Raw genomic sequence first — 14,594 nt, forward strand, 5'->3', positions numbered from 1 at the left:
TGTAAGAGAATAAACTCTTGTTTGTTCAAGCTTTCCACATATGTGGTATATTCTCGTCACAGCCGTACTGGGTAACCAAAACACTCCCCCAGCTGGAGGCTCCACCTTTGTTGATCTCAACAATCCAGAGCATAAGGGACCTAAAAATGAAAAACGGCTACCACAGAGTCCATGTGGTGAGAAGCAGAAGTTCACATTAAGAAGGAGACAAAAACTGCGCAACAATCTGGGAATATTTAGTACTGGGACATGCAGCTCTATACAGTTCAAACCCTTCTATGAGAATATATTATAGAACAATATATTACCTGATAGTCAGAATAGTGACCAAGGGTCATCAAAATAAAGTTATCTCATATATTCTTTGTTTATAAAGCAGGGGGCTGTGTAATAAATATACTTAGGATGATACTTATCCAATAATGTTCAAATGAAAAGGTTTTACATGAACTGAGGAATCTGCTATTGTCTGTGAAATTCATATTTGTGAACCACCTCATTTCCTAACCATACCAGACAAAAGAGATACTATTAGAGCACAAATAATAAAATTTGGCAATACACGACTCTTTGGATCAAAAATATTTAGGGTTACAAATTATGAGAAAAGAAAAAGTTACAGCTTCTGACTTATTATGTGCATTAACTCTTCACCTTTGCATGAGAAGATTTCAGGGCTTCCAATCAGTTCTAGCTAGTTCAGTCATGGCTAAAGCATAAATTAGAACAGATTTAAATTTGTAAATGTGCGTTTACCAAACCAGAATGGGAGCATTTGCGGGTCCGAGTCCTGGAATGGAAGACTCAAAAGAGTCTCTTCCGGAGCCTGATGCAGGAGACTGGATTATTGCCAGGACTGCGGAGAGCAACACATATTTAAAGGGATGCACTTGGCCACTATCTTTGAGCTGGGCCACTGCTAAAGAGATTGGTTGCTATGCAACGCACACGCAGAGTGTTGACCTATATTTTTTCCTGTTCCAGTTATTACTCCCACATTTTACAAATTTGGATCCATTCTGGTTTCGCTGCATCAGCCATGACTGAATCAGGAAGAAATGGTTTGAAGCCCTGCAAGATTCCTATTTCAAAAGCCTATTTCATCTAACAATTTCACACATACAAAAATCTCAATAATGTCTGAAAAGATGAATGAATGAAAACAAATGACTTTATATGTTTAAGGAATGCCTGACTAGATAGGCTCACATTTCACCATAAACTAGCATATTAACTTGAACCACAAATTAGGAATAAAACAAATGTATTCCATAACATATTTTAACTTTCTTGCATTGCCAAGAGAGGTACAATATAAACCAAATTTCTAATTATTCTAGATTGAGACCAAAACATCAAGATCATTTAAAAATATTTTTAATATCAAATAAATGAGCCAGATCCATCAATTTTGTGTGGTTATAATAAACGAGATATTTTATTATATTAAATACTCTGTCCTCAAGGACCTAACATTAGAATAGCTGAACTGGAATCTCTGCATTAAACATACTATGTACCATCTATCTCTATGGATTTTTGAATCTAATCTAATCGTCAAAACTCACGACTGATCATCGTACTATCTACACTCTTTCCATTTATAAAGTCTAATTCTGCATTAAATTGTGCCCAAGTTTTCATTTCTTTCTAAGTCAAGGAATCCTCATCCAGGATTATCTAAAAATTTGTTAGGAGATTAGTATCCTAAATTATGTTACTTAGTTAATAATATGTTTATTTCACATTAAATGAAGGCATTTGGTAGTGTTAACATTTACACAGAAACACTCCAATTTCCATGGATGGACATGATTCTGTACATTATTCTTGAGAAGTGATATGGTTAAATTAGGAAAAGATAATGTTGGAATATTTATTTATAACTTCACAAAAACAAATTCATCAATTGATTTGTAATAGTAAAGTATGAGAAGTTTTTGTTAAAAATTCTATCTTTCATAGTGTATAGAAACTTAATTTTTTTTTCCTGTTCTTGGCCAATGAAATCTTCACGTTAAAAATTACACTCCATAAAATGTTCAAAGCACAAATTTTTAATAGTTATTTCTTAAACCCTGATTTTTTTTTTAAATGAAAAGCATAAGAGTTTTTCATGTGAGAAAATACTTGAAGCATCACTCAATAATAGTCAATTTAAAGTTCTTATTTAACAAGCGCATACAGTTCATTGTCTTATCACTTGTCATTTTACTTAGGGAAAAAAGTGTTATATAGGCCAAGGTGGTAAAAATATTTATAAGCATACCGACGTACAAACTGAAGATTTAAAACTACAGTATTTCACTCAATTATACTGTGAAGCAAAAGCCTTACCGTATTTATCAAGTCTCTCAAAATATTTAATCATATTTTTAAAATTTTTTATACTGTACTCTGTAACTAAAGCTACCAAAGATCCAGGTTCCTTGGCAACAAGAGATCCTTCAATCACAATGAAGAAAATATTAATGATATTCACCCATACTATTTTTCAAACTTAGCATATTAATTAGTCGATTAGTATTATTATCTAATTTATTAATAGAATGAGTATTTTTCACACAAATTCTGATTTCCTAAATACCACTACCTCTCCCAACTTGAGATGCATCTGCCAGTCTTCAAGATTTTTACTTGCTGAAACGACTACTGAAGAGTTCACACCACCAGTGTGAAATTTTAGTTATCCCAAGGAAATACATACTCAAATTTTCTGAGAATCAAAGATGGTTTTATGACTTTCAAAATTAATTCAAATGAAACTCCTAATATGAGCCAGATTTTTGCCTCGGGGAAAGAACGTCATTAGACTGAGTTCCAAGGGAACTTGCAGTGCTACCCACTTTAAAATGTACCTTTCCCTATTGACCCTTAGGGGAAAAAGAGTAGTCACCCTTCATTCAAAACACGTAACTCAGATTAGCCTCATTCCAGTGGACACTGAGGCCGCGAAAACAAACACCCAAAAGAATTCGTTCTTGCACCCCAGGTTTGCTGCCATTTCAAGGACTCCCCATAAGCGCTCTTCCACTGCAGAGTTAGGGTTGACCCTCATGTTTGACAACCTCAAAGAAATAAAACCGGGGAGAAGTTATTACTTTCCAAAGTTAGAGTGAGGATGGAGGGTGCAAATGCGAGCTATGTGAGAACCAACAAGTTTTGCCCTCTGAAATACCTGGTATTTACTTCTGACAAAAAGAAATAAATAGAAGCAAAACCGAGATTCAGAAAGAACTCTCTCTGCTCCGTGCGCCTGCCGAGCTTTTCAAAGACCCCTTCCAAGCGTACTGGAGGCTCACCTTCCATGTCGCCGCCGGGCTGGGCTGGGCTGCAGCTGCTGCTCTGGCTCCCGGGCCACTCCACGTGCTCCTGCCGTCGCCGGGACGCTGCGCGCAGCTGGCGGGAGATTCCCGGCGCGGGGAGTCCCCGGGATCCAGCCGCCGCGTCGGCGCAGATTGAACCGGGCAGGAGCCGGCGACCCGCCCTAGCGCGGGGTTAGAGCGGCGCTGGCTGGCAGAGGCTTTAAAGGACACTTACTCACCGCGGGGCTGAGGTTCCGTGCCTCTAGCCCCCTTTTAAATGTCAAACCCGAGAATCCCGATAGAATGGATATAGTACACCAGTAAAGTGTCTCACGATGTCTATTTTAGAAGGATAATGGAAGATAGTAATATTATCACATGGGGAGGTGGGGGAGGGGAGTCTGGATCACTTATTTACAAGCAAGTTCGAAGAGGCTTGTCTTATATCAAAGCAAGATCTAGAACTTTCCGTTTTTGTCTAGATTCGGGGATGATAGCAATGAATACAATCAGTGAGAACTCACTGCATTATCCTAAGTACTATTTCATGTTGTTTGTTCTCTTCCAGAGTTTTTCATTTCACATGATAAATGGTCTTGTCCAGATTTTCAGAAGACTCTAACACAGTTCAAAAGGATTTTGGCACTTTTATCAACTCAACTTTTTCATTTTATTTTATTTTTTAATTTTAAGAGCTTGTTTTACATTCAAAGTCAGGCATACATTCAGTTTCATTCCCCATGTCCAACCCTAACCCAGTCTCGTCCCCTCCCTAACCTGCAACACTCCCCGTGTGTCCCTCATAATTATGCACTCCTGTTTGTCCTGCATTTCCTCAGTTTGAATGTTGGTCCTTTGGTGTCCCATTGTTTATTGTTTCAGGAGATGTATTACCATTGAGTGTGTGGGTGCAGCATCCTGGGTTGAGTGGTACATCTTGCTAACCATTGGGTTGAGAGCCCGCCCCTGGGGGTGAGTTTTATTCCAGGTGCCGAATGTATTTCAGGGCCATAGTATTGGGAGTCTCACCAGACTTCATCTGACCAGTAATTCTGGTCATTATTGAGTTTTTGGATTTTGTTCCACGTTTTCCCTCTCACTCTATCCAGGATCTCCAGATTTGATCCTTTCCTGAGTGGTTGGCATTTGTAGCTGGACACCATTCGGTTCTGGTTCTGGTCTTGAGGGCCATCTTGTCCTAGGGTTAATTGCTTCTAAATGCCCTTGTTGGGTTTTTTTGTGTGTGTATGTGTGTGTGTGTGTGTGCATTCTTCTTCACTTCCAATGCTGGGAGACCATTAGCTGCATCCTAGATGGCTGCTTGAAAGCTTTTAAGACCCCAGTCACTACTCCCCAATGTAGGATGTGGAACAACGCTTTTATGTATTTTGTTGTGCCAATTGAGTCTGGTATACCCCAGTACTATGGTCCTGAGGTAGTAGCTCTACTGGATCTCTCTCCCATAGTGTTGGGATGTCTGTGAGGGATTACTCTGTGTCTGTCTTCTATTGTTTCTCAACTTTTTCATTTTAGGAAGCAATTGGCTCACTTTTGTTTTCCCTTCTGGGAACTGCTTGGGTTATTCACTATTACTCACAAAAGACTACTCATTCTATTTATGTATGTTTATTTTCTACTACTCTGCCTTCTTCCAAATAAGATCTGAGACAGCTTACAAAAATACATATGCCAGATCAGAAAAGTAAGTAAAGAAAGCAGAGCTGGGGGGGGGGACTCCCACAATGCTAAGATAGTAAAAATAACTCAAAGATCTTAGTATATAGACATGTACCAGCCAACATCTTTTTCCAACATCCTCTACATCTTATAGAAGTAAAGCACACATTACACTGCACAGAGGGGAAGTGACCACAGAACGGTTTTCAAACGCAGAATTTTTCATCACAGCAAGGTCTAAGGGACATTGCTCAGGTGATAAAAATATTCAGTCTGTAACGGTGGACAGCATATGAGTGATTCTTAAAAAGGTCACTGCCATCCTTGTTAGAAAATGGTAGCATATGCAAATATATTGGACACTTAAGGATGGGATTTTGTGTACAGCAGATCATATCAGAAGAAGGAAACACTTATAAATGCATATTGTAATTTATGACTTACATAAATAATTTATTTTTAATAAACTAGTTTATTTTAAATAATGCCTTGGTATATAGGAGATCAACATAACATCTTTTAAATGAGTGAATAGCTTGCTTTGGCTTTAAGATCACAGCAACACAGTGGCATCTCCATAGCTTGTTTGGGATGGAGTTCTACAGGATAATATCTATTTTGGAGAAAAACTAAACATTAAGTCTAATTTTAGTACTGAAAGGGGAAATTTGTTGTTTGTTTCTAAAAGCAAAAATAGCACATCAAAAGTAGCAGAAGAGGAACTGTAAATTTTCACAGGGATTATGTGAGGATGAAGAGTTATTTGGTTATTAAAAAGTTGTAAAGGACTTTTATTATCTATCTTCCATTACAATGTTCTTTGTAAATATACTTAAATAAGAGTGGAATATGCTACTACTCTGTAAAAACTTACTTCACTCTTGAGTATTTTAGACTCCAGACAGTGATGCATAAGGAGATATGACAAAAAGTAGACAGGTAAAATATTTATGTGCTCCACCCTCAAGGAGGTAGAATAACCGTCCCCCTCCTTAAGTGTGGACCACACATAGTGACTTATTTCCAAAGAGTGGGAGCTCTGGTAGCATAGTGGCTAAAGCACTTGAGTACTAACCAGAAGGCTGGCGGTTCAAACCCACCAGCCACTCCTCGGAAGGAAGGTTGGGCAATCCTACTTCTGTAGTGATACTGCCTTGGAAACCCAAGGAGGGGTCGCTATGAGTCGGGGTCGACTCGACGGCACACAACAACAACACAACAACACAGCATGAAAAGGGGGGTGAGGTGGGGAGAGCAATTTTATGTGGAAAACCTGATAAATACTACCTGAGCCAGGTGATTAATGTTAACATTAACAGTGATAACATGTTTCTAGTTCATATACCCTTGATATGTTATGATATGAATGGCACTTTGCCTCTATGGTCTTCTTCCCAAAAAACCCATAATCCCAGTCTAATCATGAGAAAAAGCCACACAAATTCCAGGAGAGGCATTCTACAAAATACCTGACCAGTATTACCAAAAATTGTCATGGTCATGAAACTGTCACAGTCAAGAGAAGCCTAGGAGACATGATGACTAAATGTAATGTGGTGTCCTGAGTGGGATTATGGAACAGAAAAAAGGACATTAGGTAAAGATTAAAGAAAAAAGTATGGACTTTAGTTAATAATAATGTATCAATATTGGTTCATTAATGTGAAAAATGTACCATACTAATGTAAGATGTCAATAACAGGGAAAACTGCATGTGGGGTTTATGAGAACTCTCTGTACTCTTGAGATTTTTCTGTAAATCTAAAAATGTTCTAAAACAGTTTATTTTTAAAAAGTGGATGGGTAACACAGGAGCTCTACTTTCCACAACTACCACTCATTTGGTCAAGTCTTTTCTCATAGGATTTGAAGTTTATTACACAGGATTTACAAAGATTAATTACTTATAATAACTAGGAAGCTAATTAAACACATTGTGAACATATAATGTACTCTGAGTAACACTGGAATGACAAGCTTTTAAGAGAAAGGAAGATATTGCCTAAATTTGTCTTCATTATATGTTCCCTTAAGAACAGTTGAAACTAAACCATGAACCTAGACACAGTAGCCCACGATGGATGAATCTGACTCACCGAATCCCCTTTGGAAGCTTATGCCAGATAGATAAAATTAACAATGACTGAAAATGAAATCACTGACAAGGGCTGTTCCTGGACCACCTCAGATAGTCCAAGTACAGACTTGGGTCAAAGCAAATAAAACTGAAAATCCTTGATGTCACCCCAAATAATCATTCTGGTTTCACTCTGTCTCAACCTTAGGCTCTCTACGTACCATCCTACTCAAAACGATGATTTAGGGTGTCCCTTTGCTAAGAACGAGACAACTCATTCATTGGGAGTTTTAGGCTACCAAACTAGTAGCCAAAGAATCACTAAAGACAGGAGCATGATGTCTTGGAGCTTTCTGATCTTAGCTAATCGTCCTTCTCTACAGGAACAGCAAATCCTAGGGTCTTAGCTCTCAATTGGGCCTATCTTTTCAAGCAAGCTTACTTCACAACCCTAGATAATTTCGCATAGGAGTCTTTCAACATTGTCTCATTTTTGAAGTTGAAAATGAAGATTAAATGTTCCTCTAAGGTAGGAAGACCTGGAGATGCCTTGTTAGAGCACTAGGGGTTCTTGAGATTTTGGGTTTTGTGGGTTGAATAACTGTTAGATAAAAATTGGGTGTGAGAGTTCCAAAAATATCGGGCAGAGTTTCAAACAGAGTTCATGTGGGGGTAAAAAAAAGGCATAGAAAATCCCACGCAAGAATCTCTGTTTCAATTCTGGAAATTCTCACAAGCTTCTCCCCTCCTCCAGCCTGATGTAATCACATCCCCCTTGCCCACCGCCCTACTTGAGACTCACGGTGCTCCTCTTGAAGATCCCTTTATCCCCTAGACTAACGAAGTCCCTGAAACGCGAAGCCTCGTGTTATCTTCCTTTCCTGTGTTTGTCCCTCAGACAACTAACAACTGGCTCACAAAACCATAGTGGCAAGGGCTCAGGAAAATGGCGCCAAGCGGGAGGTGCGAAGCTGCAGCACGACCGCTGTCTGGTGAACGCGAGGGGGCGGGGCACTCGCTTCTCGCGCTCTCACCTGGAGGTCATCGGCCCCGTCCGCGCCCCGCCCCCGCTCATAAGCCCGCCCTGCGCAGCGTGCACTTCCCTGCACGCGAGCCCTCGGAGCACGCATGCGCTCTCCAGCGCGTCGTCTTCCACGGTAGCTACTGACGGGTAGGGGCGGTTGACCGGGTCAGTTTTCTTCGCTCTGTGGAGGAGAAATGGGGAGGCGTTGGGCCGGGGCTGAGGTAGGAAGGCGCCCACCCCTCGACGCCTCCCGCAACGCTAGCCCCTGAGCCATGATACGAGCGTGGGTCCTACTCTCCGCGGTGCTCTGGTACCTCCCTAGAGGTGGGGCTCCTCCCGCCCGACCCCCAACCCTCTCCATTCTTCCCTTGGTTCCCCGTCATGCTTCCTCTACGTTGTCCTGCCCTGCCTAGCTCTGAGCCCGGGCTCCTCTTCTGCCTAAAATGTCAGTGGTTTCTTTCCTCCGCAGCTGGATGGCAGCGTTCTGCCTTACAGAATAAGAAAGGCTTCATTTATGGCACGCCAGAACACCCAGGTAATAAGGACCTCTTCACATGCACATCGGAAGAGCCAAGGGTGCCCTGTGCCTGCTAAGGTCCTTCCCGCCAAGAGAAAGGGAGCGATCATTTTTTTAACAGCTACTGTACCCTCCGCGGTTCACGAAGTTGCCTCGTGTCATCCTTACAGCGACCTTTCGCCTTAGTTGTACCACCTTGCCTAAAGCCGCACAGCTCCTAAGGAGCTGGGATTTATTCCAGATCTTTTTCACAGATGCCACTTCACTTCCAGGTTTCATTATTGCTCTGCAGCATGCGAGGCCAAGTTCAGAGGAGTGATTTCCAGGGCTGGCAGGTCCTCTGGAACGCCCTTGTCCCTCCCCTTATTAACTGCAGGAATTCCTCCTTATCCTCTAAGGCTCTGGTCAGATATCATTTATCATTTAAGTGAAAGAAACTTTCCCACATTCCCCAAGGAAAGTTCGTCACCCAGCTGTGCTCTTAGATAACGTTGAGCCAGTTCATAGCATTTTTCGTGATTGGTATTTCCTCTATGTTTGCTTTCCTACTAGATTGTAGGACGGTGTCCTTATATGCACAGTCTGGCATTCTGTAGGCTTTGAAATTAGTGTCTTGTTGGACTGCATTGGTTCTGAACACACTCCTGCTGCTTCCACCAAATCTGTAATAGAATATAGGTAATTGTAGAAAATGACTAAAAATCTTCTATTATGCCCCCATATAGACATAATTACTGGAAAAGAAGAAATTTATAGTTAAATATCAAGTTCCCCCGAGGGATGACGATGGCCATCTTTAAAATAGTTTTGCAAACGACAAGCCCACATTCTTTTCTGATCCTCTTTACATGGATTCCACTTGTGTGCCATCCTGACCCCTCCTTGGGTTTCTGAGGCAGTATCACTATGGAAGTAGATTGCCCATCTTGCTTCCAAGGAGTGGCTGATGGGTTTGAACTGCCAGCCTTCTAGTTGCAGTCAAGTGTCTCAGGCACTACACCTCCAGAGGTCCTTCCACCAACCCTTCAAAAAATTGATTTGAGTGCGTTCTGAATCCACATTAAAGTGAACTTCTAAATGTATCATGTATATTTTTATAAACAAAATTAAAACTATAATGTCACAGTGAAAAGAAAAGTAGCATGATTCTCTAGCAGTCTAGAGTTTTTCAAACTTGCTATGAGGAGCAAAAATGACTTTTGACTGTCATTCTAAATGATAATGATAGAGCTGATTTTTAAAACAGTAGTATCCAAAGAACTAATCAAGAGTGTATCTGGGAAAAATGATGAGAAGTGTATTTCTTAATTTAATTTTGTTATATAATGTGATTATACATTATTTTATTTTGTAACAGTGAAAATATATGTAAAATTACATCAAAATAGTCCAGTCCTTGTCTGTATGGATTTTAAACTTGCTAAAAAAGAAACAGTGGACCCCACGTATCTATGGATTGGACCTAATGATAAGAAATTAACGGGTAAATTATTTTGTTTTTATCATCTTCATTTTTAATGCTGAACTTTTAAGCTCTTTAGTTTATTGGAAAGAACAAATTGAAAATTCATTTTAACTGAAGTTTCACTTGTTTCAGGCTTAGACAAATCATGTTGTATCTTTGCCCCTTACTCTGTTTTGAGACAAAAACAAATGTGATCATTTTTGCCTATTTCCCAGAGCTGTATTAGTTCAGTGTTTTTATAAAAACCTATAATTTATGCTTGTAGCACCTGTAATAGTAGATGAGGTATCTAATAAGTAATTTTTCATGATGTTAGACTAGTGTCTTGGAATGTAAGCATTATTATTTCTGTCATGTGAAGAAATTTTATAGTACTATTAATGGGCAGTGATAGGAGCCTTAGTGATACAGTGGTGATAGCATTTACCTACTAAACAGAAGGTTGACAGTGCAAACCCACCAGCCACTCCTTGGGAGAAAGATGAGCCATTCTGCTCCTGTAAAAACAGACAGCCTTGGAAACCCTGTGGGGCAGTTCAACTCTGTCCTATAGGGTTCCTATGAGTTAGAATCAACTCAGTGGCAGTGGGTTGGTGAGTACCATGCAGTGTAATCTAATTTCCTGAATTTCTGACATAAACAGTCAAAAGTAGATGTCAAAATAAATGAATTAAAGAAAACTAGTATATCTCTCAAAAGTGTACTTATCTCATGTGGTTTTCCATAGAGTAGTATGACAGAATTAAAATATTGTTACATATTTTGAGTTAAAATTGTCCATTTTTTTTGTATTATGTTATAATCCCATGTTTACGAAATAATATTTGAATTGTTATATTTTAAATAACCAAGTAGTTTACAATATTTCTGTTCAGGAAGCAATCGAATAAATATAACTGACACAGGAAAGCTGATGGTAAAAGATTTTCTGGAGTCTTTGTCTGGACCTTACACATGTACTTTTTCTTATCAATCTGTCCAAGCGGAAACTCAAGAAGAAAAGACTATAAAGAAGAGATATGAATTTATAATGTTTGGTAAGAATATAAACATTTTAATGGTTGAATTTAGTTTGGATCAGGGTTAAATGTATCCAAAGAACTAATCAAGAGTGTATCTGGGAAAAATGATGAGAAGTGTATTTCTTAATTTAATTTTGTTATATAATGTGATTATACATTATTTTATTTTGTAACAGTGAAAATATATAAAATTACATCATTTCCTCATTTAGTGAGAATGAGTCTGTTATATAAAATTATTATGACTTATAGAGTATTTTGGGTGTATTTGATCAGTCAAACTCTTAAATTGATATTAAAATAAATAAATAAAAACAAACCCATTGCCTTTGAGTCAATTCCAACTCGTAGTGACCTTATAGGACAGAGTAGAAATGCTCCATAGGGTTTCCAAAGCTGTAATCTTTACAAAATAGATTGACACATCTTTCTCCCGTGGAGTGGCTGGTGGGTTCAAACCACCAACCTTTGGTTGGCAGCCAAGTGCTTAACCACTGTACCACCAGGGCTCCTTGACATGAAGATAGTGTGTCCTAAATAATCCTTTTTCAGCCCTCTACTTCCTGTGTCTAGGTATGCAAGCATGTTCTACTTTATTATAGTTTTGCTATGTAATTAAAAAACTAATGTTTAATAAAACCAAAAATCTCAAACCATTGCAGCCAAGTTGATTCTAACTCATAATGACCCTATAGGACAGAGAAGAACTGCCTCATAGGATTGCCAAGGCTGTAATCTTTATGGAAGCGGACTGCCACTTCTTTCTCCCAAGGAGCAGCTGGTGGGTTGAACAGACAACCTTTTGGTTAACAGCCAAGTGCTTAACCACTTTCACTACCAGCCAAAAACCCACTGCCATCAAGTTGTTGCCAACTTCATAATGGCATTACAGGACAGAGTAGAACTGCCCCAAGGAGTTTCTAAGGCTACCTCATCTTTCTCCTGCAGAGTGACTGTTGTTGTTGTTATTTGCCGTCGAGTCGCTCCCGACTCATAGCGACCCCTCCTTGGGTTTCCGAGGCAGTATCACTACGGAAGTAGGATTGCCCAACCTTCCTTCCAAGGAGTGGAGTGGGTTCAAACCACTGACCTTATGGTTGGCAGCTGAATGCATTAACCACTGCACCACCAGGCCTCCAATATTTAATAGGCCCTGTTTAATTTCATAAAAGCAAATTAGTTCAAGCTCAATTGGCTTAATATACTACACAAAAACATTGTTCTAAATCCTACTTTGGTGAGTAGCAGCTGGGGTCTTTAAAGCTTGCAAGTGGCCATCTATATGCAACGATGGGTCTCTCCTTGTCCAGAGCAAAGAAGAATGAAGAAAACGAAAGAGCATGGAAACAATCCAAGGGACTAGTAGACCATGCAATCCTTAGCCTATGTGACCATGAGATAGGAAGATCTAGATGGTGCTCGGTTACCACTGTCAACCACTTGAGGATCGGGGCAGGAGATCCTGCATAGAGTGGCAGAACAATGTGGACCAAAATCATGAAAAAAAAAAAAAAGACCAGGTTTGCTGGTCTGATAGAGCCTGGGGAGACCCCCGAGACTATGACCCCTAGATGCTCTTCAGGTCTAGAACTTATGACCCCTAGATACTCTTCAGGTCTAGAACTGAACTCACTCCTGTGGCTTCCAGCCAAACAAAAGCCAGGGGTGAACATTTGCATCAGGTGGATACACTCCTTCTAGTGATGGATTATGGGAGAACTGAAGGGCATTGTTTGCAAAGGAAGATAGCTGGGGGCGGGGTGGTAGTGCATGGGGGAAAGGACACAGAAGAGGTAACTACGGGGAGGAAGTGGGAAGAGAGCTGTTATCTTGTGGGGAATTGCAGTCAATGTCATGAAACAAAATGGTATGGAAAATGAATTTACTCTGTAAACTATCACCCAAATCACAGTTTTTTTTTTAAATCAAATCAATGATATTTTCACTATAATTTTGGTGACAGCAATGACATTTTCTGCAAATTAATAACCCCCCCCAATTTTTTTTTTTTTTTGGACACTGTTACCTGTATAGCCAGCCTACAGAAGCCATTTCCTGTCTTGTCTGAGTAGATAATGTATCAGATGAAAATAATATTTTTCATTTAAGTTACTAATTGTATATGTGTTTGTAGAGATAAACTGATAAAACATTTTATTACATAAGTTAAGGTTTCTATACTGACTAGCAAGATTGGTGAGATTTAATATTATGTGTTAGTTGAAAATTAGTAGGAGAAATTATGCTAAGCTCAATTACTCTTAATCTCGTCTTGTTTTTTGAAGCCTATCGGGAGCCTGATTATTCATATCAAATGGCTGTACGTTTTACCACAAAGTCTTGTGTAGGAAGGTACAATGACCTGCTTTTTAGAGTGCTGAAGAAAATCTTGGATAATTTAATCTCTGATTTGACATGCCATGTCATAGAACCATCATATAAATGTCATTTTGTTAAAATTCCAAAACATGGCCTCATACATGAGCTATTTATAGCCTTTCAAGGTAAAAATATTTTTAAATATTTTTTTAATTTTATAAGTGTAGTTTTGAACCATCATAGATTACAAAATTAATTACCATATTAATGTGAGAGATCTTTCATGTAGTAGACCTGAAATGTTTGTTAAACACTAAAATACATTATTTGTCTTAGCCTGGTTATGCTTTTAAAAATTAACACATTATTTACTTTCAGATACAATATATTGTTGCTTATCTTTTAGGAGTCAACATCATTTTATAGAAAATAGTTTTTGACTATGCAGCTAATATTTCACTTTTAATTTCTTATACAATTTTAAGTTGTATTTCTTAAAGCTTAGTAAGAGGGAGGAACCAAACAATTTATTTCTATTTATCTTAAAGTGTTGTAGTTACTTCCCTTAGCCCCCAGATGGAGTGAAATCATAATGTATAAATTATTCAAGTTGTATACCTTAACTTCATTACCAGAGTTAGATAAATACATGCACACTTACATACTGAACTCAGAGTTTACAACTTTATTAAAATGTTTAGAACATCTTAGAATGTCTTTCTGAACCTGCCATTTTTTTTTCCTTTTCCAGTTAATCCTTTTGCACCAGGGTGGAAAGCTGCATGCAACCAGTCTGTTGACTGTGAAGATATCACTAACCAAAATGTCCTCCAGGTAAGAATTTCAGTGTAAGGGGAAGTATTTGAATACTCAATAATGGAATTTAAAACTTTTTATTAATACTTCAGTTTATTTTTTAAAAAGAAAAAAAAACCTTAAAACTATTTCTACAAGTTATAAACATCAATAATAAAGATCTTTCTAAGCAAGTAGATTTAAGTTGTTTTTTATAGGGTTGGCAGACAATGGTCCTACAAGTTTATGTGAATGATCAGAATTCCCAGGTGTATAGTAGAGCTGACAAGGGGCAAGGCTGTGGTCACTGCTTGGTCACAAGCCAGCTCCCCAGAGGGACCGAGTAGTTGAACCTGTGGGCTTCGGACCATAGTCACAGGGGACATCAAGCTC

The 14,594-nt window shown here is 38.9% G+C and overlaps 2 protein-coding genes across 2 annotated transcripts in view; one reads left to right on the forward strand and one right to left on the reverse strand.

Moving 5' to 3' along the window:
* Nucleotides 1-8,357, reverse strand: part of IKZF3 (IKAROS family zinc finger 3) — an 84,104-nt gene extending 75,747 nt beyond the window's left edge. The window contains exons 1-3 of the mRNA XM_042781106.1: nt 8,329-8,357; nt 8,094-8,264; nt 3,303-3,487 (exon numbers count right to left, since the gene is read on the reverse strand). Coding sequence (XP_042637040.1) covers nt 3,303-3,487; nt 8,094-8,264; nt 8,329-8,357 — 385 coding nt within the window. The remainder of the gene's footprint in view (nt 1-3,302; nt 3,488-8,093; nt 8,265-8,328) is intronic.
* The window catches only part of ZPBP2 (zona pellucida binding protein 2), a 9,984-nt gene continuing 3,745 nt past the window's right edge, over nt 8,356-14,594 (forward strand). Inside the window, exons 1-6 of the mRNA XM_042781123.1 lie at nt 8,356-8,407; nt 8,553-8,618; nt 9,958-10,083; nt 10,941-11,102; nt 13,373-13,591; nt 14,158-14,240. Of these exons, the coding sequence (XP_042637057.1) occupies nt 8,356-8,407; nt 8,553-8,618; nt 9,958-10,083; nt 10,941-11,102; nt 13,373-13,591; nt 14,158-14,240 (708 nt within the window). The remainder of the gene's footprint in view (nt 8,408-8,552; nt 8,619-9,957; nt 10,084-10,940; nt 11,103-13,372; nt 13,592-14,157; nt 14,241-14,594) is intronic.

The sequence above is a fragment of the Orycteropus afer genome, unplaced genomic scaffold, assembly GCF_000298275.1.
Source record: "Orycteropus afer afer isolate SDZICR_OR568_19922 unplaced genomic scaffold, OryAfe1.0 scaffold00085, whole genome shotgun sequence".
NCBI lineage: Eukaryota > Metazoa > Chordata > Mammalia > Tubulidentata > Orycteropodidae > Orycteropus > Orycteropus afer.